The 23,648-nt window shown below is 34.2% G+C and overlaps 2 protein-coding genes across 2 annotated transcripts; one reads left to right on the top strand and one right to left on the bottom strand.

Moving 5' to 3' along the window:
- Positions 1-2,153: 2,153 nt before the first annotated feature.
- LOC115971494 (BURP domain protein RD22) lies at positions 2,154-4,793 on the bottom strand. The gene is made up of 3 exons (XM_031091449.1): positions 4,682-4,793; positions 4,411-4,516; positions 2,154-3,293 (listed from the first exon to the last, which is right to left on the bottom strand). Exons 1-3 carry the CDS (start codon positions 4,709-4,711, stop codon positions 2,353-2,355), a joined length of 1,077 nt encoding a protein of 358 aa, XP_030947309.1. The 5' UTR covers positions 4,712-4,793; the 3' UTR covers positions 2,154-2,352.
- Positions 4,794-7,777: 2,984 nt separating this feature from the next.
- On the top strand, positions 7,778-12,506 carry LOC115970450 (zinc finger BED domain-containing protein RICESLEEPER 2-like). Its single transcript, XM_031090083.1, has 4 exons — positions 7,778-7,925; positions 9,692-9,762; positions 9,950-12,125; positions 12,442-12,506. Exons 1-4 carry the CDS (start codon positions 7,778-7,780, stop codon positions 12,504-12,506), a joined length of 2,460 nt encoding a protein of 819 aa, XP_030945943.1.
- Positions 12,507-23,648: the final 11,142 nt, after the last annotated feature.

Raw genomic sequence — 23,648 nt, forward strand, 5'->3', positions numbered from 1 at the left:
GTGAGTGTTTTCTTTTGGGTCAAAATGTGTAAAATGAGTACCTTTTTCTATTTTAGAAGACTTTACACATGCTGATGTGATTGCTCTTATGCTTATTAACTTTGGGAAGTATGTTTAGGGTTATTAATTTACCTTTACACATACTTAGTATTTAAAAAAGTAATTTCAGTACATTATTTCATACTTATCCTTTTATTATTAAAGCCAAAGTTGAGAGAAAATCCAATTAGATTCTCAATTGGATCCTCAATTTTGCACTACATGTTCACATATATATTTATATATATATATATATATATATTTGTTGGGTCAAATGAGTTATTGGGTTCAAAATCCAAAGAGATTATCCATAATTTTGCTTCACAACTCCTAGAAACCTCCAAATTCTCTCTCTCATACCCGTTGATCTCTAAAGTGATTTAAAAAAAAGAAGAAAAAACTTCCTCTTACTTATTTATTGAGGTTGTTCATCTTCTCATTAAACACAAACACCAAATATTTCTCCCTCTCTTACCTCTTTCAAGTGCCAAGGTCTTTAAAACACTAAATTTTTACTCCATTTTAAATCATAACATGTTACTATTGCTAATAGAATAAGAAATAGTCCTTGAAAACCCAAAACATGACTCGAATATTTAAAAAAAAAAAAAAATGCAAACTAAACTGTTTCATTCGACGCACTTTATTTATTTTCTATGTTTCTGTACGTAAGCATAGGTTACAAGCTAGTAATATCTAAAAGATGAAGTTTAGTATTTATTGTTGCTACTCTTTTGTTAAGCCATATTAGAATATAGCATTTCAGTCTATTTTTGTTTGCTTTGGTCTGTTCAATCTACTTTAGTTCATTTTGGTTCCATTTGGTCTATTCTTGTGCACTTATTTAAGAACAGAAACACCTTGTTTGGGTTGAGAATACCTCTTCTAAATCCAAATTTATTAAAAAATATAGATCTCAAACTCTCAAATCACTTCCGCTTCTAAGTTAGTTGGGAGATGTATATGATTTCAACTTATTATATGGTAAATTCAATCTAGGTAAACATTTTCCGTTTGAGCTTCTATAGAAACATTAATGGAAAACAATAATCCACTTTCCCTTTTTCTTGAATAAGGGGGCAATGCACCTCTGTATGCTTTGTTTGCTCATGGAACAAAGGCTTTGAAGTTATATGGATAGCTGCATGGTTATCATTACGCATAGTTAGTGGTAATTGCGCATCAAACTTTTTTCTTTCTTTTTTTTTTTTTTTTTTGAGAAACAATTGCGCATCAAACTTTAATTCCTCAGGTAGGTGTTTAGCCTTGATTCATTTATTGAGTGATATTCACAATGCTGTCCTCAGCTTTATCATCCTTTAACCCCAAACCCAATGTGGCACATGGTAGGCCCCACACCAACTTGCATAGCACAACCTTTAGAGTTCCTTTTCAAATTTGGAAGGCCTTAATTAAGTAGTCTAATCATCCCAAACCAGCTTGGGCTTGTTAATCAAGCAGCATTTCATGACTTCCTTCCATATTATTCTAGAAAAGGCGCATTCAAAACACAAATGGATCCTACTTTTCAAGCAACCTCAGCAAAAAAACACAAGCCTAATCTCCTTGATTCCCCCATTGAAGGACTCTATCTAGTATCTAGACTGGACAACCTATTCCTAAAAGCCAACCAATTAAAGAAACCATGCCTAGATATTTAGTAGAAAATCAGATGATTCTCAAATTTATCTCATGTAACTTCACTCTACCAAGTTTCAGCACAAGTATACTTGCCAAATTTGGAAGAAGCCAAAAGGCCGTATCCTTCTCATCAAGCTCAATGAAGGAGAGCTTGCATTGAATAGGAACAAAACCTTCAGACCTTGCAAGTTTCCAATCCCAATTCCCTCCTTCCAGGAAATTAGAAACTTTGGCCAAATGTTGCTTGTTGCTTCATAAATGGCTCTAAAACCATATCTTAAGGATCCTCCTCCACTCCTAATTTTGAGGTGTCTTAACAAACCAAGAGCTCCTACCCTTCTGGTTTGAGGACACTATAGAAAAGAATGTAGCAACAACAAGGTCTTTCTGTTGGTTTATCTTATTACTGATGCGTACCAGCATTACATTTAAGTCTTGTTATGGAGGAAATAAGGAGAATGAAAGTGGCCCAATAAAGCGAAAAGATATGAATTTATTAGTAAGTAGAAAGAGACAGGATGTATTATTAGTGAGTACATAATGTATCATCCATGACTAAAGGACAATCAAACATGTAACTAAACGCTGTAGTATATATCACAGTACATATAAGGATTTCATACTCTTGCAATTAAATTATGCTATGGAGGTTTGAGCCTTTCCCAGAGACTTCTATTTGGATGCCCAGACAACATGATCCTCGGGAAGGAAATGGCAGACAGGGACAGTTCCAGGCTTAACTTTGAGTACTTGGAAGGCCAAATGCTTTGGGTTCCATTCTGATGTGTTTGTGTGACATACAGCCACTGCTTTAGCTTTTGTTCCATCAGCACCCTCTAGTGGCACCATATAAGCCTGTGTGGTCTCTGTTGCATGGCAGTAAAAGACAGCATAGACATAGTTCTGTTTATGGCACACAACAGATTTGTCACTTCCAACCTTCTTCACTCCTGGGACTATAGTGTATTTCTGCATCTGGGTTTCTTTTCCCACCTCGGTAGAGATTGCCTGAACATCTTTTCCAAGCTTGGAAGTGCTGAAATCCACCATTGACTCTAATGATGTTGCACAATATTTTTCCTCCCCTTTGATGCCTGTCTTTTCACATTCTTCAATTGTGCTTTGAATTATATCAGCTTCCATTGACCCAGGTTTCACTGAAAACCGGTTAAAAATATCTGCAACCTTGTTAGATGAAAAGGGTATTGAATTTGCAACTTGGCGAGACAAAAAGGTAGCTGTGTTCGTGTTTTTAGTGAAGTGCAAGTTCATTTTTGTGCCTGGATGCAAGTCCTTTTCCAAGAAGAAAAGAGCTACATTGGGGTCATCATGGAGTTGATTCTCAGTGGCAGCATAATTATAAACAAAGGGATTTTTCCCTGGTTTTACTCCAACATACACAGGCTTTCCTTTGTGGCCTGTGCTCACAGATACTCCTCCTTTGCCAACACCGACATTGGTTCCTTTGCCGCCTGGCTTTCCAGTTTGCACTCCAACTCCTTTGCCTCCAACACCGACGTGAGTGCCGCCACCAGCTGGCTTTCCTTTTCCTGCATCAACGTTTACGCCACCCTTTCCTACATCGACTGAAGTGCTTTTGTCATCGACCAGGCCTGCAAGGTTAGCAGCATGAATTAGAAGCTAGAACTTATAAGAGGAAAGACTTTTAGTACGTCTAGAATCTAGATGTAGATTTTTGCTAAAAGCCTATTGGTTTATTAACAAGTATCAAACTTTGATATAGTACTTTAGGTGTAGTATATTAATTGAATGTAAACCTTTGGTTATTTTGAATTTAATTATTAATGAAAAATATAGCACTATATATATCTTATTGGTAAATGAAATGAAAAGTTTAAATTTAATTGGAGAACCTATTGTATTGTATCTAAAAGATTATAGATAAATTTTATTTAAAAAAAGAGATTGTCACTATTATGACACACCAACTAAAATTTTCCATCTCTTTAATTATGAAAGAAATTTGTTGTGTTGTTAAATTTATTGTTGTTAATTTGTTAAGGTTAGTTAAAATATAATTGTATTTAAAAAATTAGACCTTTTTTTTAGTTAAAGACAAAAATAAAAAATAAAAAGCTATACATAAACAATTAAATAATGATAAGATATTACAATTTTACTATATAAATCTTACAAACCGACGTGTTTTTAATCACAAAAGTTAATTAAGATATTTATTTATCATTTTATTTTATGCAAAAATGGATGTTTTATTTATTTAGATATAGTTCACGTTTTGTAGAAGGTCACTTTCTAAGAGTTCTTAGTTTCATTCCATTTATTTATTTATTTTGCTAGACCACAATATTATTAAGAAGAAGAAGAACACACGAGGATCTCTCCTCCATGCCTTCATAACTGAAGGTATGAGAGATGAATTATCATGTAATAATGGTGATTTTGGAAGGTAAGCAATGGCTATGACATGGGCTGTCATGTTTAACTTGCTTCCCTATTTATTTATTAGTTGTTTAAGTGACATAAATTACCTTCATTATTAAGTCAGTTTGTAAGTGATTTGCTTAGTAAAAATATGTAGTAATTTTAACATTTTCGTAAGCAAATAATTAAAAAATTAAAAGAAAAACCTCTTGCCAAAGCTCAAAATTGTTTTTGCAACTTTCAGGTCGTAAGAAATAACTAGAAGTATATTATAGAGGTGTTAGTGAAAAGATGCAAGAGAGGTCCTCTCAGATTTGAAGTACCAACCAGGCTGGAGAAGATCACTGAGGGCTTTAGGCATTGGAGTGTTTGGCAGCACGGAGTTCCAGTACTTTTCAGGAGGCACAGCAGCATGGCTTGCCACCAGTGCAACCTGCAACACATAAAGTCACGTTATGTTACATAAAAATACTCAAAAAAAAGTTATTGAAATCATGGAAATATGAACTCTCTTGGAACTTTATAAGCTCCAAAATCAAAGAGAGTTTGAAAGAGAGATTATTATGTCCAGATGGGTGCAAGATATTATAAAACTTACAGCGAGAAAAGCGAGAATGTGTAGATGCATCTTGGTTTAGCTATGGATTTTTAGTAGAGATCAGAAAAACCTGAATGCTGAGCTTAGTATTTGGAAAGGATAGCAACAAGGTTGCAAATTTATAAGGGAAATTGTTCTTGAAAAGATACAGTAATTTACGTAGCTAGACGCAGGCGGCTTAATTTCTTCAACTGCCCGCGGCTCACTTACTTTAAACTCATTTATGTCAATTGGGACAGGTGGAGAGAGAGCAAGAGAGAGTCGGGCAGTACAACAGTACCCAGAGAGAAATTGAGATTGTTTTCTAGCTGATTTTGTATATTGTTCAAGAACCAATGTTTATTTCACACCAGTCGCACACAACTGTACTCACACACCTTGCATTAAAATCATGACTGAGTAACGTTTATTTCATACAAATTGTTGCACACAACTATACATATACACTTTGTATTGAAATTGTGATTTGAAAGTGCGTGTTCAATAACTAATGTTTATTTCACATTGATGGTACACAACCGTACATATACATTTTACATTAAATTTGTGATTTTAATGGATAGTGTTTATTTCACACAAACTGTGGCATATAACTGTACACATACTTTACACTGAAATCGTGACATAGAAGTGTGGGAATGGTTGTGTGCAATATTGGAGTGTGCACTGAGTGAGTGAAAACATGAAAACGTTTGTCACTGCCTTTGTGGCTTGGACGGTTGGGCCTGTTTCACTTACTTACAAGTTACAATTACATGGGACTCTTGCATCAATAATTGCATCAAACAAACTAAACAAACAACCACCAAATTTATGATGGATCAGTGGGGGGTTGCGAGTCGTCATCATCTCTCATAATCAGGTTATACTATACAGGTCTGGCGGTCTACCCAATGGATTTATATGCTTTTTTTCGGCTTTTAAAAGCTTGTTGACATATCGCCATTTGGAGAGGTTAGGGACAATTAATAATGTTACATGAACAATATCAGTTACCTTTTTTCCTCAACAACATATTATTTAGAAATATATATTGATTATTATTTTTTCAATCGATTTTCAAATTTCAACAACATGACGTTATCAATTGATTAGGGGTTTATTATTATTATTATTATTATTATTAGATAGTTACAATAAGATGAGGAGAATTTGAACCTTATGATGCTCATTATAAAAGAGAGCAAACAAATAAAAATCTTTGGCCCTAACTTTGTTTCACTTTATATTCCCTCAATCACATTTTGTCACTTTTTTCCCCTTTTCATATACAATAACTAAAGTTTAAAATGTAAAACAAAAATAAGATATATGATATATTGCAATTGATAGAAAATAAAGTGGAACACAAATGTTAATATGACACATGATTTTGTTCGAGAACAAATGATGTCGTTAAGTTACAAGACTCATAGCTCAATATGTCAACAATTTATTAATTAGTGTGCACAATCTGAAAATAGCATAGCAAAACACATCAATATAGCCAAGAAAACACTTCATTTATGTCTATTTTGTGTGTGTGTGTGCTTGTGGATAATTCACATCCCTTGTGTCTTATAGGCATTTCGGAATTGAGTATGATAGGGATGATAATCAAATTCATCTTCCTAATTATTATGTTTGCACATAAATTACCTTAATAATAAATAACAGAAAATGGTTTAGAGATATTAGTCATATTGCCCACAGAGAGTAATGAAAATAAGTCGTTAAATTTTAATGCTTACATAACATTTATATATGGTGCTTTCTCCAAAAAAAAAAAAAAACATTTATATATGGTGGTTCAGTACACCTAAAGTTGTGGAGAAAGTTCTCAAGATATATGCATGCATAAATTCATGCAAACGTGATTTGTAGTTTTGGACTTTTGTGTCAATTCTCATGCTCCAAATTCGGTGAGTACTTTATCCGATGTAATCAAAGCTAAATGGGATTATATTCATTTTATGTGGACTTTCCTTCGTTCTGACTTTTTTTGCCAGGAAAGTAAATGAGCCATTAAAAAAGGGAATTCCTTGTAGGATCATTGAACTCTTCTTTCAGTTCTCTAATACTAGGATGGGGGATAAAGCATTCTCTTTTCTTTGAAATAGATTCTAATTCATAATTCAAAATCTTTAGATTAGATATTATAAACCTTAAAATGTATTTAATTCTATGTCAATTTATATTTTTTTTGAGGGAATTGTAGGCGGAGATTGAAATCATATCTCTTATTCAACCATAAAAAACTTTATTAGTTGAGTTAACTGAAACCCACAGATAAAATTTAAATGGTCAATTTTTATTTTATTATACATTTCACTATCCCATTTCGTGAGATCGATGGTGACAAATACAACCTAATAGTCCTATTGTTTAGTTGGAACTTGGAAGGAGATATTTTTAGGGTTTCGTCCATGCATGTAAAATACATAAACATTACCCACTTTTATGCCTTGTAATTTTATTTTTTTAAAAGAAAAGTCAAATTGAAAAGAAAGTGAAAAAAAAAAAATTCTAGTTTAATTTTTTGGTTTAATGACAATGTTCTATATAAACTCGATTATCGCACTGAAGGAAATAATTAACAATAATATTTAAATTAATAAAAAGAAGAAGAAGTAGGGATTTTAGGGCTAGCACTGAGAAAATGAAATAAGATTTTTGTTTACATCTTTGTCAAGTGTACTATGTGGTCCTCCTTAACAATGGGACACATTTGTGCTAAATGCTATAATATTTGGCATTTGGCACACCAAACACAAAAAACAGAGTTTTATCAAATGTGTTAAATGTGTCAAATTTTTGCAACATGTTATAGTATTGTGATAACTTTTGCACAGTATGGAGCAATATAGCACATGGGTTTATTATTTTTTTATTCATCTTTCTCTCTCATCTCTCCGTTAGTCTCTTCCTCTCTTTTTTTCTCAAACCCCAATCCTCTCCTCTCTCTCAACCTCTCATCTTTTGTTCTCTCACCCTTACTGCTCTTCCACGCTGACGCTGACGCTGACGATCACTTCCACGCCAATCTCTCTCTAGTAATGGTTTTTTTTTTTTTTGTTGTGGTTTGATGGGTGGGTTGATGGGTGGGTTTAAACGGTGATGTGTGGGTTCAGATTGTGTTGGCTGGGTTCGGTTCCGACGAAGGTGGGTGGGTTTGGATGGGCTAGGCTATGGGTTCTGATGGATGGGTCGGCGGTGGGTGGGTATGGATTCGAGGTCTTGGTCGTTGAAGCTTTTGTGGTTGGGAGTAATGTCGGTGTCGATGACGACGATTAGGGCTGTCCAGCGACCCGTGTAATCCGACCCGCCCGACCGTATCCGCCCGATCCGAAGGCCCACGGGTGAATCCGAGTGTATATACGGGTCGGATACGGTTGTTGTTTTAAAAGGAACCGAATAATCGGTTCGGGTTTCGGATTACACATTAAAAAATCCGAATAACCCGACCCGACCGAATATTTTATAAAATAACATAATAAATTACTGTTACCATTCAGTTTCAGTCAGGTAGTCAGCTACAAGTCACGTCGTCTGGGACTCTGGGTAGTGGAGTCTGGAGTGGGTAATGTGCTGAAGGCTTCTGGGCACAACTTCCCAATTTTAAATCCAACCGTTTAAATTTTTTTTTTTTTTTTAATTAAGAAAGAGCTGTTGATCAACGGTTCTAAATATTAATGTGCAATCTACTCCACAGGCTACAGCTTCTAGCACAGTAGTGACAGCACAGTAAGTCAGAGATTTCAAAATCAACGGTTGAAATTAAAATATGATCAAAATCTGATGGTCACAATTAAAGATGAAGTGATCAACCGGCCTGATATAAGTCTCATATCCCAACACTCTCTCTCACTATTCACTATTCACAGTTCAATCTTCACCCTTCACCGAATCAAGATCTACTGATCAAGTGATCGAAGGGCCTCAATCTCTCTTCATTCTTCACCAGTTCACCTAATCACTCTCTCAAGTCTCACCATATTCACGGGCACGGGTTCAGACCTCAGTCACTCTCTCTCTCTCTCTCTAATCGTAATCTCATACAGATCCTCTCACTCTCAAAGGCTCAAACTGAGTTACGTTCTCTGCATCTCTCTCTTTCTCTATCTCAGATTCTCAATCTCAAATCCTCAAAACCTGGAATCACTTCACCAAATCCCCTAGTCTCACACGAATGCTCTCTGCCTCTCACTCTCTAATCTCTACAGTCCCTTCGGGCCTTCACCAATTTCATACGAAATCTCAAGACTCAAATCTTCATCAGTCTTCAATCTCCACCCTTTAAAAGCTTGCATCTTCAGTCTTCTCACCAATGAACAAACCACACTCTCAAACTCTTAGTTCTCACTTAGCCTCTCTCTACTCCAAGGTCCAAACCCTAGCTTCTCACTACAAGTTCTTCACACCTAGCCGCCGCCGCCGCCGCCGCCACCACCAGCAGCCACTCCTCTCCCTGCCGCCGATTATATGGGTTGAACCTAGGGTATGTGTTCTCCTTTTCTCATCTCTTTTTTTTTCAGTTATCATTGATTATATATTTTATGAAAATCTACTGTTAAAATCAAATAAACCCTAAGTTTTATAATTTGAAACCCTAACTATAAATAGTTGAAACCTTAGCCATTTACTTTTGTTCTTTGTTCAGTAACTTAAGTTGTTTGATTAATTTTGTTCCTATTTAAATTTTATTCAGGAATTGAAAGTTGTACATGTGGGGTTTTTAGTGTCTTCAAACTTGAAATTAACCACCCACGGTTTTTTAAGGTATGATTTTTGTTTCCCTTTGTTTTTTGTGTTCAAAGTTGGGATTTTGTTCTTTTTTTGTTAGAGACGTAGAGTTGATGCATGTAACTTAAGCTGCTGTGGATGTGTTCAATGTTTCAGCTTTTATTATTTAGTAAAATTTATACTGTTAAAAATCAAATAAACTCCCAAGTTTTTTGTTCTTTGATTATTTGTTTTTTGTTCTTTGATTATTTGTTTGATTAATTCTGTTCCTATTTTAATTTTACTCAGGAATTGAAAGTTGTCCAAGTGGGGGTTTCAGTCTTCAAATTCATAACTCCAACACCCCTAGTTTCTTTAAGGTATGATTTTTGTTTCCCTTTGTGTTTTGTGTTAAAAGTTGGGATTTTGTTATTTTATTTTATTTTTTGTTAGAGTTTTATGTAGAATGCTGTTATCTAGATTCAAGTATCAAAGATTGTCCTTTTTGGTTTGTTTGATTATTATTATTAATTTTTAGTTTGCTAATTTCTATGTTTGATTTTTTAGGTCATGGATTCCTCCACTAATGCTCCCTTTGTTTCTACCCAAGCGGATTGTGCTGCTGCCACCCAAGCGGATGGTGCTGCTGCCACTGCCACCCAAGCAGATGGTGCTACTGCCACTGCCACCCAAGAGGCTGCTGCTGCAACCCAAGCTGAAGCTACTGATGGTGAGTTGCCCCTAGTTCCACCTAGTGTAGTGAGTAAGACTGGTACTGGTAGTGGTAGGAAAAAGTCTTTAGCTTGGAATCATTTTGAAAAAGTAAAGGTAGATGATGGTGTCACTATGGCTGTATGTAATTATTGTAAAAAATCATATCTGGCTGATAGTAAGAGTTGTGGTACTAGTAATTTATTAGCTCATGTGACAATCTGTCCTAAGAACCCTAATAGAGAAGATAAAGGGCAAAAAACCTTGGCTTTTGAACCCAAAAATGATGGAGATGAAGGGTTCAAACTTGTGTCAACAACTTTTTCTGTTGAGGCTTCTAGAAAGGCACTAGCTGAAATGATAATAATTGATGAGTTGCCTTTTAGGTGTGTTGAAGGTTATGGGTTTAAGAAATATGTAACTACGTTACAACCTAAGCTTCGTGTAAAAGATATTCCATCTCGACAAACTGTGGCTAGAGATGTAATTGGAATTTATAATAGTGAGAGAGAGAAGCTAAGGAAATCCTTGAAGGGTTGTAGGGTGTGTCTAACTACGGACACATGGACTTCTTTACAAAATTTGAATTATATGTGTCTCACATGTCACTTTATTGATGATACTTGGAAGTTGCATAAAAGAATTTTAAATTTTTGTCAAGTTGAAGATCATAAGGGAGAGACTATAGGTAGAAAGATTGAGATGTCTTTGCGTGAGTGGGGTATTGATGGCATATTCACTTTGACAGTGGATAATGCTAGTTCCAATTTAACCACAGTTAAATTTTTACAAAGGGTAACAAAAGATTGGAATGGGACAGTTCTAGAAAATGAGTTAATGCACATGAGGTGTTGTGCCCATATCTTAAATCTAATTGTTGGGGAGGGTTTGAAAGAAATTGATGCATCTGTTGCTAGGGTGCGTGAAGCTGTGAGGTATGTGAAGTCCTTGCCTAATAGAAATCAAACCTTTAGGAATTTTATGGAGAGGTTAGGTATGGAGTCCAAGAGTCTTCTTTGTTTAGATGTACCTACTAGGTGGAACTCAACTTACCTTATGTTAGAAACTGCTGAAAAATTTGAGAAAGTATTCCTTAGGATGGACTTTGAAGATGATGGTTATTCGTCATATTTTAGGAGCAAGGAAGATAGTGGTGGTTTGGGATCTCCTTGTATGAGTGATTTCCAAAATTGTAGGGCATTTGTGACTTTCTTAAGGCTTTTTTACAATGCAACAAAGAAGTTTTCTGGTTCTTTGTATGTGACCTCAAATGCCTTTTTTGATGAAATCTTTGTTATTCAGGAGAGTATTTCTCATTTAGTTAAATCCCAAAACACCCTCTTGAAAAACACAGCCACAAACATGCAAACTAAATTTGAGAAGTACTGGGGGGAAGGTGATAAGATTAATCCTCTTTTGTATGTGGCTGTTGTTCTTGATCCACGAAAAAAATTGAGGTTTTTGAAGTTCTCTTTTTCTGAAATTTATGGGATTGAAGTGGGGAGTGTGATGGTTGATAAGGTGAAAGCTCTTTTGATGAAGTTGTATACTTTTTTCTGTTCTGTTAATTCCCCAAATGTGGAAGAACCAAGTGGGGGTGAGAGGACACTAATGGTGGTAGGTGATGCAAGTGATCCATATGTGATGGTTCACTCTAGGTATGAGCTTTTCTTAGAAGCTGAGCAATCTATAGGTTGTAGTAATGAGGTTGACAAGTATTTAGCTGAAAATTGTGATGGTAGAAGGGATGGGAATTTTGAGGTGTTGGGGTGGTGGAAGGACAATTCTAGTAGGTACCCAATGTTGTCCAAAGTGGCTAAGGATGTGCTGGCTGTACCAGTTTCGACTGTTGCATCTGAGTCAGCATTCAGCACCGGAGGCCGCATTGTTGATCCATTTCGAAGTTCTCTCTCTCCTCTCATGGTTCAAAACCTTGTATGTGCGCAAAATTGGCTTCAAGCCACGGTACCAATTTCTCATCGCCAATCAAGGGATGAGGTTGAGGCATTGGAGGAGGAATTTCATGATTTAGGTAATATGTTTAAATTCTAGAACCTATAGTCTATGTCTCATGTTTAAACAAAATTTAATATGTTGTATTTATTTCCTTTTCTTTTCTAGTTTTAAATCAACAGTCTTCATCAAGTGCATCAGCAAGTACCAGCTCCAAATTGGGTTCTAGCTTAGGCAAACGACCCATAATTAGTGTTGAAGATTGATAATTGAGTTGGTATGTTACTGCCTTTGGCCTCTTACTGTTATAAGCTTGCTGCCTTGCTGCCCTTTATATTTGGTCTTGTATTTGATAGTAGTGTATTAGTTGTTAAATATTTTTTTGTCTTTTGTAGGCGGAATCACTTATTTTGTGAAGGAGGCAGAACCTTTTGGGAACATTTTGGAAGATTTTTTGTAAATTGCTTTACTAACACAATACTAGTCTTAATGCTTATAGGAAAGAAATCCTAGGAATCATATAGGTTTTCTTTTCTATTAGTTATAAGCTTGAGAATTTGTCATTTAATGTTTGGGAAAAGCTATTTTTATTTTGGAAATACCTGTGGTATTTTATAATTTGTAATTAATATTATTGCTGGGAACATTGTATAGCCAGCAAGGTTGCTGCCTTATGATTTACTGCCTTGTGGGAACATTGATTTTACTGCCTTATAATTAATCACTTGTTGTGTGGTTGTTGGAATGGAAATACACGTTTTGTGTATTGTTTTGCTATTTTGTCCAGGTTATTTGTTGTGGTGATTTTTGGGTAGTCAATGTGGCTTTTTAACAAGTCACAGGTGACTGTTTAGTGTTACATGTGTGGAGGCTGTTTAGTCAATTTATGGAGGCTGTTTAGTCAATTTGTAGTCAATGTGGCTGTTTAATTTGTAGTCAATGTGGCTATTTAGTTTTTGTGGTCCATGTGTGGAGGGCCTGGAGGCTAAACTGATGTTGTAAAATAGGTTTATTTTGTGTTGTGGAGTATTTTGTCCAGGATATTTAATACTTTAACAGGTGGTTGAAATTGGCTTATTTTGTGACCTTTGGTGAGGTTATTTTTCCAAGAAGATTTTGTTCTGAAGGCCCAATATATTTAGAAGTGAAATTGCTTAATTTAGTTTAGTTAAAAGCCCAATTTTTAAAAAAAAAAATTAGGGAAAACAGAGGCCCAATCTGTTTTATATGGAAAGTTAAAAATTGTGACACCCAAATAATTTTTAAAACTGCCACTCCTTAATTTGGGCTAAAAGTGGGCTAAAAAGGCTTATAAAATTTTATCTACAAAAATTTCATCTAAGTTCAAAAATTGGGCCCATATTAATGGCCCAACCCGCCTAACCGACAGCTCCGACCCGTTCATCCGGTGACCCGAAGTACCGAATCCGACCCGACTATTCGGTCGGATACAGGTCTAAAATTCATTCACCCGATTCAAACGGGTCGAGTTCGGTTCAGGCCCAAACCCGAACCGACCCGACCCGTGGACAGGCCTAACGACGATGACGAGGTCGGAGCCAAAGTTGGACTCTTTGAGGAGGTCGGAGTTGCCGGTGGTTTTGAGGCCGAGGAATTGAGGGAAGCGAGTGGCATGGAGGTAGCGGAGAGTGTGGGGGGAAGGTGGTGGGTTTGGAGTCTGGGTTGACTTGGATTATGAAGGTTTTGGGTTTGGAAGTGGGTGTGGGTGAGGGTGTGGAGGCAATGGGTTTGTTGAGGTTTGTGGTTGAGGTGGTGGTGGTGGGGCTTCCGATTTGGTGTTGGTGGGCTATGGGTTTGTTTTGAATTGTGTTTTGGGTTGTGGAGGATGTGGTGGTTGTGTGGTGGTGGCTGCTGGTTGTTGGCAGCAGTGTGGTGGTTGTTGATTGTGTTTGATGAGTTGTAAATATTATTTTAATATATTGTATATATTATTTTAATATATAGAATTGAAAAATAGAACATGTGATAAATGACGTATTATAAAATGATGTAGTAAAATAATAAAGTAAGTATTTTGATGTGTTAAAAGGACATAATTTTACCACATTTGTTGTGGGTGCTCTGATCCGGATTACTTTTAGCCAATTGTTATATATATCATATAACCCGTCCCATAATTTCGTGCAATTTCATTGACACTCATGGAATTCAAATTTTCTAAGCACACCTAGCTTGTGGTATCCGATTGTTCTAAGCTTCTACTCAATCTTGTCCATTCATTTACGTTGGAGAGTGGACCTGCAAGACATTGTCATTACCACCGAATATAGCTTCAACAGCAATCCCCTGGCCCCTCCCCTCTCTTTAATTACTCCCTTTCAATGGGGGCATTGAAATGTGGATACGTGGCATTTATTTGTTGAAACGTGGACAATCATCAAATAAATGCCACGTATCCACGTTTCAATGGATTTAATGCACCGCAGTACTGGATCGACTCGGTTCTTTTTAATATATTCATTAAGATATAAAATTATAAATTTTTTTGGAAAATTTCAATTTATGGTGTCTGCTTAAAATATCAATCAATTTTTAGCGTAGGCAGAGATTAAACCCTAAATATCTTATTTTTATTAGTTAAGCTAATTAGAATCTATAAATTATAATTAAAATTGTGTTTTCGATTTGTATAACAATAATTAAAGTTTTTAAAGTACATATCATTTGATAATAGTTTTTTTATCATTAAATTAAGATACCAATTAGTTTTTGGTGTAGATAGGGATTAAATCCTAAATTTTTTATTCAACTATACAAAATTTTACCAGTTGAGCTAATTGAACCCACAAATTATAATTAAAATTATGTTTTCAACCTGTATAACAATAATTAAAGTTTTTAAAGTGCATATCATTTGCAAGGTCCTTTATATTTTGTACTTCTCAATGGTTTATTTGGAGGAGACAGTATCTCTTGTCTCAGATACGAGCGGAACCTACTACTTGTGAGAAAGTCTGCTATATGTATGATGAATCTGAAATATGTGATAATTATTTCAGTGAAAGGGCATCACCATATGAATCACATAGTCTAAAAGGTCTGCTGTGGGAAGTGACCAGCGGTCCGGGTTTGGCAAGGGAGGTTGGTTGTTGAGAGAATAATAAATTGGTTTTTTTTTAGGTGGCTTGTTTTGTGCCTTTGGATATTTTTTTGGCACAAGTCTTGCATCTGGATAAAAATAAGAGGAAATGGGAGAAATTTGAACTGAATGAGAGCCGGTCCCTAGTAAATTAACCATAGAGATGCATATGCCTTGGAATGATGAAAATCTATATGAAACAAATATTGTGGATTCAAATCCGGTAGTTTGCATAGCGAGAGGAGGGGGGAGAATCCTACTGGTTCTAGCTAGTGTAAGGATTATAGTTTTGTGAAGGTGAAAATCATGTGTAAAAATCCTATCTATGTGGCAAAGAAATGGAATGTCCTTGTTTTGCAACTATTTTAATTTTTAAAGTACAGATTCTTGTATCAATGTGATGTGGGTGCATTGATGACCTTCCATAGTAGGGATGGTAATTTTGCTCTGCCCTTCTCCGCTTTGTCCTGCATGGGTTTTCTTCGCCCCAGAAAGTTGGTGGGGTCGGGATGAGTTTAGACTTTTTAGACCCACCCCATCTCATCTTGCGTTGATAAGTGTTAAATTATAAATTTTTCATACCTTAAAACCTTAATATTTAAACAAACATATCATCAACTTATTTTTATTCTACCCAACATGGCTCTCTGCCTCTTTTTTTCTCTAGTAAGGTTGGAAATAAGGTATTGTGGGGCCCAAGAATTTGTGGCCCTGACCCATTTTTACATTGGAGCCCAAGGCCCGAGCCGAGAAGGGGTATAGCCGAGGACGTGTAATAAAAGTCCAAGTAGTCTTGAGACATAGCCGAGGATAATGCTGTCCTCGGCATATCCGAGGTCCCCCTGAAAGAAAGGGCAAGAACGGTATAAAAACAATTTTGGGAAAAACCTAAAATATCTATGTTAATAGAGAAAGGGACACTGTATAGTATAACGACCAAAGATAAAGGGAAAACTGCCATTATTGCCATTGAATACTCTGCACCTGACAGAGCCATGCTCTTCAGCTTTTACAACCACCCCCAACCACTTTGGATATGGGCTGATGGGACAAGTATCAGTCCTGGAAAGTCGAACCTACACGTGGACGTAGGATAAGGGATACAGTCTAATACAAAAGGAGAAGCAAGCAATCCGGAAAGGGGGTTGGGAAAAAATGCCAAGAACCAGAGAACCAGAGCCTCCCAGACCGCCTTAAGGAGAAAGACTCCTCGAGCGAACATGGTTTAACTCTGTATGAACACCACGACTAACCACCGTCCGGTGACCAAGGCCTAACCTTTCAAACCCACGCTCTACAAATGATGTTGTTTGGGCCTTTTTACGTGCGAACCCAATATCATTTTGGGTCGTTACAACTTGAGTCCTTACAGGTATCAATTTTAACATTTTTTTGGGTTAAATCCAATTTTAACATGTTATTGTCTTTATTAGAAACAAATTTATATACTATTGAATCATTGATTTTGTATTATGCGATTTTTTTTTTTGTTGGTGAGATTGTCTTGTTAAACACTTTGATTATATTATTCAATTTTTGCTAAAAAATAGTTTGATTTGATGGGATAAATTTATTTGTAATTTCAAGTATATTTTTATTAACAAAACAGGTTTTATTAAAAAAAATTGTAATAGTTGGGAGTAAATTAATAAAAAGTAGAGTTTTACGGGATAAGACGGGGCTTTGCGAGGCTCTAAGGAAAAGGGATGGAGTAAGAAAATTTTCCTTGTCATGTGGGGCGGGGCAGGGATGGGGTAAGACAAAACTATGCGGGGTAGGGGTGAAGATCCCATCCTTTGGACCTGCCCCGCCCCGCCTTATCCCATTGTTATCCCTATTTCATAGGCATCGATAGCCTTTCTTAAGATATTTTTCTTATGATTTGACTTTGTATTATAAAAAATGTGGTTTAGTAATGCCTCAATGAAGAGGTTTTTTGATCTATTTATGCTTATTTTAATTCTTATAATATTTGTACAAAATTAGGATTATTTTATTTGTCTTGTAAATGTATGAGCTTTATATATATATATATTTAACCAACTCTACTTTACTCTTCTCCACTCCCCCCTTCAATCCAAATAATCCCTAAAGAGAGAGAGAGAAAGGGGAGGGGGTATTGTAAACTTTTATTTTTTTTTTTCTTTTCTGACAAGAGAGTATAGTATTATAACCTAGTTATGGGCGGTAGCTTATAAAATAGGATTGTGAACTTTAAGTCTTTAACAATCTCCAAATTTATATTATTTTATTTTAAGTGATAGTATTGGTTAGAGCAATTACATTAAGTTATTGGTATATACGGACTTTGTTGCCTCTAAGTGTATTGTATTATTTTTTGCTTAACAACAAAAATAATTAATCTTAGTAACAATAATGAAGTTAGTAGCATTCATAATGAAGATTTCAAAATATGAAAACTAGTAGAAGGAAATTCTAAAACTTCATGTATTTGTGTTTTTTTTTTTTTTTTTTGGTGATATCGATATATAAGTTATATTTTCATAGATTTTATATAATTTAAATTTGTTAATGACTACTCTAGAAAATTTCTTTAGAGCCACCACTGATAGTGTTCATGTCACATTCATCGATTAATGAACAGGGCCTAGGTAGTATTAACTTACATTTAGCAAAGCTTTTAAATAGGAGTTGATTGGCTCCACATCACATGTGATAGCTATGAAGAGGAGTAAGAACCAAGAAGAGATGTGATCCATGCTCTCTGTCTTGCCCGCCCTTAACCTCAACCTTCCTTTCATTAATGTTACTGCCCCCCATATGATGGACCACGTGAGCTAGCAAACTGGACTTGGAGATGTTTTATGGCAAGAGGAATGAGAGGGGAACTTTTGCCTAAGGGTCGGCTGTTTTGTCTAAGGGTTGCAACTTGTCTCTGTTTGATTGGATGTAATAATCCCTTCATGTTTTTGAGCTTTTATTGCTCAGGTTGTATCAACTTTTATAGTTTTTTCTTTAATAAAATTTTGTGTCGGTTTTACTAAACTAAAAGTAGGAGTTGATTTGCAACTCTGTGATTTGAGTAACTTAACACGACCAGTTCATCGCCATCAAGGAATAGCCAATACAACTCGTACAAGACTTGCAAGTTGCAAGCATCCTCAAGGTATTAATTTTCTTAAACATTTTCAATTTCAAAATTTTCCATTTGATAGTTTTTCTTTGAGTTTTTTATTGTTAAGTAAGGATTTTTATTTTTAGGCTAAGTTGCAAACTACACTCCCAAAGTTTAGGATGTCTGGATTTTACACACTAAAATTTCAGAATTTGGCTTTTACCTCATAAAGTTCTATTCTATTTACATCAACAATCTTTCCCCTTATATTTTCTTTTAAGTGCTACATAAGTTTGTCACGTGTGTTTAATTTCTCCAATTAAATAATAATACATCATTTTTATTATGTCATGTATTTTTTTAGGCTACAAAAATAACTACATTGAACAAGAAATGAAAGTTGGGACATGAAATTGAAAAAATCCAAACTATATGGGCTAAAACAAAAACTGACAAAATTTAGAGTGTAAGTTGTTATTGAGCTAAATTAATTTAATTCTCTTTCGTTATTTAACCTTTAGTATACTATAAAATATTCTGTTTTTTTTTTTTCTTTTAATTATAATATATCTCTTCTATTTTGAAAATAACAGTTTCATGCCCCCAAAAAAATCATTTAATGGTCCAGTGATTACTTCTTTTTGTAATTTTTACAATTGGGCCGATCTGGCCCACAATATTACGTTCAGGGCGGATCCGACCAGGCCTGGGCCAGAAAAATGATTGCTATAATATGGGCACTACGGTGGCACATTCAGGCCCAAAACAAACTTAGTGGACCATTCCCAGAAAAATTCCCTCTTACCTTTATTGGCATCTACTGGGCCGTAAATCCAGTGTAAAGCTTACTCAAATTATGGACTAAAATAAAACCGATGAAATTTAGAGTGTAATTTGTTATTGAGCCAAATTAATTTAATTTTTTTTTAATTTTTAATTCTTATAATTCAGTAGTTGAGAGTGGAGGAAATTTGAATCATGTATGTCTTTATTAAAAACACTAGAAGATGTCAACCTATTCAATTACAAGGCCGTTAGCCTTTTTGTTATTAATCTTTAGTATATGCTATAAAATTTTCTCTTTCTTGTTTTCATTTTAAATAAAATCTTCTGTTTCGAAAATATAGATTTCATGTCATAAAAAAAAAAAAAAAAAAAAAAATCATGTGCTGCTTCAGGATTATTTCTTTTTGTAAGTTTTACAATAGGGCCTAGCTGGCACAGAATATGAGGTTCAGGTCGGATCAGGCCAGGCTTGGGCCAAAAATGATTGTTGCTATATGGGCTATCTAAGTTAGCACATTCAGGCCCAAAAAAACTTAGTGGACCACTCCCACGCTAATGCCCTCTATATTTATAGGCATCTACTGGGCCCCAAATCCAGTGTAAAACTTACTCAATTAAGACTAGATTTTGCATGAGACATACGTTGTTACTCGGTCACAAATTGTACAAGGCATACTATAACGATTAAATTAAATAGAGCAAATATGACCAACTGCACCTTTAGGTGGGTTGGCACCTCCTCAGACACTAAATTTTTTTTTTTTTTTTAATGGGGGCGGGTGAGATCCGGAGGATTTCTGGGTTCTAGTTGCCTGACACTATATTATTTCTAATCATCTCAAAAAAAGCGCAAATATGTACTCTTTAACTAAAAATTTCAAAGGTAAGTTGGACTAGTGGTGCCTTTGACTCTCCCACAAATGACTGGGCTCAAGTTCAACTCACCGGCTTTCGTGTTAAGCTAAACTCCTTTCAGTTATTTAAAAAAAAAAAAATTCTTTTAATAGATAAATAGTGGACGACGAAGAGATGAGGTTCAAATCAAAGACATTTGTATTACATATTGGTGAGATTTTGATTACTACAATCTCTATCTAGAATGGCTAGTCAAATCATTGAAAATGATTCTATCTCCTCAAAAAAGGTTCATAATTTTATTATCACAAAATCCTAAAATGTAGGGTCTTCTCCTCCAACTTAGGAACAAGAAATGCAAAATTTGCAAGTACATTTTAGTTACCTATTACTTCAAACCAAACTTACCAAACAGGTTCTAGATGGCTGTGAGCCTTTGGATAGGATATTAACGAAACCTGATGCAACTTGGTTGGCCACTCCTTTTGAAACTTTGAAGGAAGATCAGGTTCAGCCTAGACTTTTCGAACTTTTCAATCCTATCCTATGGTGGGCTACCGCACTATCTCCTTTTTCTCTCTCACATGTTAGCATTTTCAGTTGTATCTAAAAAACTCCTTTTTCCCACTAATGTGTCTTTTTGAGACCCTCTTGTTGTGCTAGTAATCTTTAATGGGCCTGGTGTCTTCCACTAATTGAAGAAATTTTTTGTTTCCTTTATGCCTAAGTGTTAATTAAATGGTCAATTCTGGTGGGGTTTGTTTGGCAAAGCTATTTTGGTGGGGCGGTTGACAAATAGTTCCCATAGGGATCTATGGGAAAAAAATATAAATGTTTTGCTAAGTGGATTCTATTCTAGTTGTAAGTTGTTAATCCTGAATTTCTCTTATAGTGCCACACACTTTATGTCTACCACAAGATTGGAAGAATATAAATAGAAAATAAATGCTTAACCCAAAAAAAAAGAAAAAGAGAAAAGAAAGAGAGGAATCGCTTGTATCGGATAAACTACTACTGAGAGACAATAATTAGTACAACAAAGAGAACCAACATGGTAATACATGAAATAAACCATTGTTATTTGTTTGGCGTTTCCATTATTTTGTATTCTCACATTGAGTTTTTCAAACTTACTCAATCTTTTCTTTCTCAAAAATTTATTTGGGTATTCTTGTAGTATAGTTAATATGAAGTTTTATACAAATAAAAACAAGTAACTTGATATAATATTAACTTTTTAACATAAATTTGTGAGTTTCTATTATTTTATTACATTAGGTAATTTGTTTTTTTAAGTCCTCAACTTAGTTTGAGCTTGGTTATTGATTGACCATTTAAGATTGGTGATGAAGCATATTTAGAGACTATAATTAGTCTAAACAAAAACTAGAATCAAAAAACTTTTGTTGCGTCATTCGTGCAACCATGATACTTTATAAAAAAAGAATATATATAAATATATATATATATATATATTGTTAATAGTTGATGACCTTCTAACCAAAACAATTAGTTGATGAACTTGAGTTTATTCAATTACCTCTTCAAAAACACTAGATAATCAACTGCATTGTGTTAGTACAATATAAGTGTTTTTTTTCTCTAATGATCGTATGGTTTATTGTTCATTATAACTAAATGACCAATAAACCATATGATTTGGGGTGCTTATTGGAAGGCACCCAAAAAAAAAAAAAAAAAACTATGTTTTGAGGTAGTAGTACATTCTCCTTAATTTTTTTGTTTAAAAAAAAAGTCGTACTAGTAGTAGATCATATTTGTAATCTTATCATATTCAATAATTGAGTATAATGATGTATACAATCCAATTGAATTGGAGGTTCAGAGTACTTGGATACCTAACTTCTTTTACTTACAAAAAAACAAACAAAAAGAAACAAAAACAAAAACAAAAAAACAAAAAGAAGGTTTCCAATGCCAAGGCCCAAGTATTGAACTACCTATTAGTTTTGATCCTTTTTTCTTGTCATATTCAAGGAAAATATCACAAAATTGCAGTAGGCATATGCAATGGACATGTGTCATCTGCTTGAACAATAATAATAATAATAAATATCTTCTTGTTGCATTTGCCGATTGGAATTGGGAGGTGGAAAAAGTAGAAAGAAAACATAGCATAATTCATAAATATAAATGAAAAAAAAAAAAAAAAACCCTCCACGTTTTGTACTTTTAGTTTGTCCAATTTCTTAAAGTTTGTCATCTTATTATAAACATTTACAATTTTTTTTTTTAATAAAAAAGTTCAAATATATTTAAAAACTCACACGAGTAGCCAAAATGGATTAAAAGTGTTACACTATCATCGGCTCACCTAGCACCATGATGCCGCCAATGCAGGCTCATTATTGCCATGTGGCTATGCTGCCAGGTGGGTTGATATTTTGACACTTTCAATCCATCTTTATTAATCATGTATATATATTTTTAAAAATTTTCTTAAAATAAAAAAATTATTTTTTTTATAGAAAGAAAAAAATGCTGTGAATTCAGTTTTTTCACACCTTGTTAAGTTTTGATTGGAATAATATTGTTTTCACATGAGTTTATTATTGACACCGATTTACTATGTATCAATCACAAAACACTACGTCAACAATTGTGAAAAATTTTGTATCACTAAATTTGTTACCTTTCAAAACACTTAAACCTTTTTATGATTATAAATATGTTTAGTTAGATGACATTAGTATTTTTTTTAAAGATATATACGGGCTAAATTAGATCATTTATACCTTTCAAAATTTTAATTGTTACTTTTGAAAGTTGAAACTCCAAGATGAATCAAATTAAGAAATTTGGTGAACTTTAAAAAAAATCAAATATGGTGATTGTTTTAAATAAAAAGTAACTATGTTAGTAGGTGTGAGTCTACCTATAATCATATATATTAATCTCTAAGCACGTGCGTTTTTTATTTTTTATTTTTTGAAAAAATTAATAATTTGCATCTAGAAATATATATTTTTATTTTTCAAACAAATAAAAATAATCAACTTTAGAGATAAATAGTAACTGTAATTTCTTTTTTGAATGTGAAGGGAAACAAATCCTAAATTTTAGGAATTCACTTTTTGAATTTAAAATGAAATTTGTTATTTGACATTTATGATCCTATTTTTAAATAAAATTACCCTTCATTAATGAAGGCATTGTTGAACCAAATAAAAATCTAATTGAAAGAGGAGAATCCTCTTATATATAGTATAGATTAAGAACAATTTTAAAAATATAGTTAGCTAGTGTGATTTTCTGTAAATATTACACCACTTAATTTATTGAATTAATATTTGAAAATTCTACCATTGGATCACATGTCTTCTTGTTCTTATCGTGCATGCAGTGTGAATTATTATTTAATATTCAATGATTTCAATCCATAAACTCATATTTTGAATATAATTTCAAAATATACAAAAATTTAAACATTTTATAAATGTGATACTTTTTTAATCTCCGATATTCTTGAGATTTTTAATAGTAAATTTGTTGAAAAAATACCAAATAAAAATTTATTTAGTGGTGTAATATTAATAAAAGTTACACACACATATTTGGTAGGACAAAGTGTAGCCTATCTCTTTCAACCCTCTATTTGGCAATTTATAAGATTGTCTATACTGTATTATTTAAACAAGTCATCATTCATTAAAAAAGTTATCTAACTAAAACTATACATGGCTGGTCATTTCAATCAACACATAATGAGTAGGAGGAAGATAGTTGTAAACCAATTTAGAGCTAAACTTTTTTTTTTCATTTGA

Source organism: Quercus lobata, chromosome 12 (genome assembly GCF_001633185.2).
Source record: "Quercus lobata isolate SW786 chromosome 12, ValleyOak3.0 Primary Assembly, whole genome shotgun sequence".
Classification (NCBI taxonomy): Eukaryota; Viridiplantae; Streptophyta; class Magnoliopsida; order Fagales; family Fagaceae; genus Quercus; species Quercus lobata.

What these genes read in the sequence shown, in the direction of transcription:
- LOC115971494 (XM_031091449.1), bottom strand. Translation starts at nt 4,711, where the DNA reads ATGCATCTACACATTCTCGCTTTTCTCGCT. An exon ending in ACATTCTCGCTTTTCTCGCT is followed by an intron (nt 4,517 to 4,681) that starts GTAAGTTTTATA and finishes TATGTGTTGCAG; the next exon opens with GTTGCACTGGTGGCAAGCCA. An exon ending in CAGTGATCTTCTCCAGCCTG is followed by an intron (nt 3,294 to 4,410) that starts GTTGGTACTTCA and finishes CTAACCTTGCAG; the next exon opens with GCCTGGTCGATGACAAAAGC.
- LOC115970450 (XM_031090083.1), top strand. Translation starts at nt 7,778, where the DNA reads ATGTGTGGGTTCAGATTGTGTTGGCTGGGTTCGGTTCCGACGAAGGTG. An exon ending in TGAAGCTTTTGTGGTTGGGA is followed by an intron (nt 7,926 to 9,691) that starts GTAATGTCGGTG and finishes AATTTTACTCAG; the next exon opens with GAATTGAAAGTTGTCCAAGT. An exon ending in GGAGGAATTTCATGATTTAG is followed by an intron (nt 12,126 to 12,441) that starts GTAATATGTTTA and finishes TGTCTTTTGTAG; the next exon opens with GCGGAATCACTTATTTTGTG.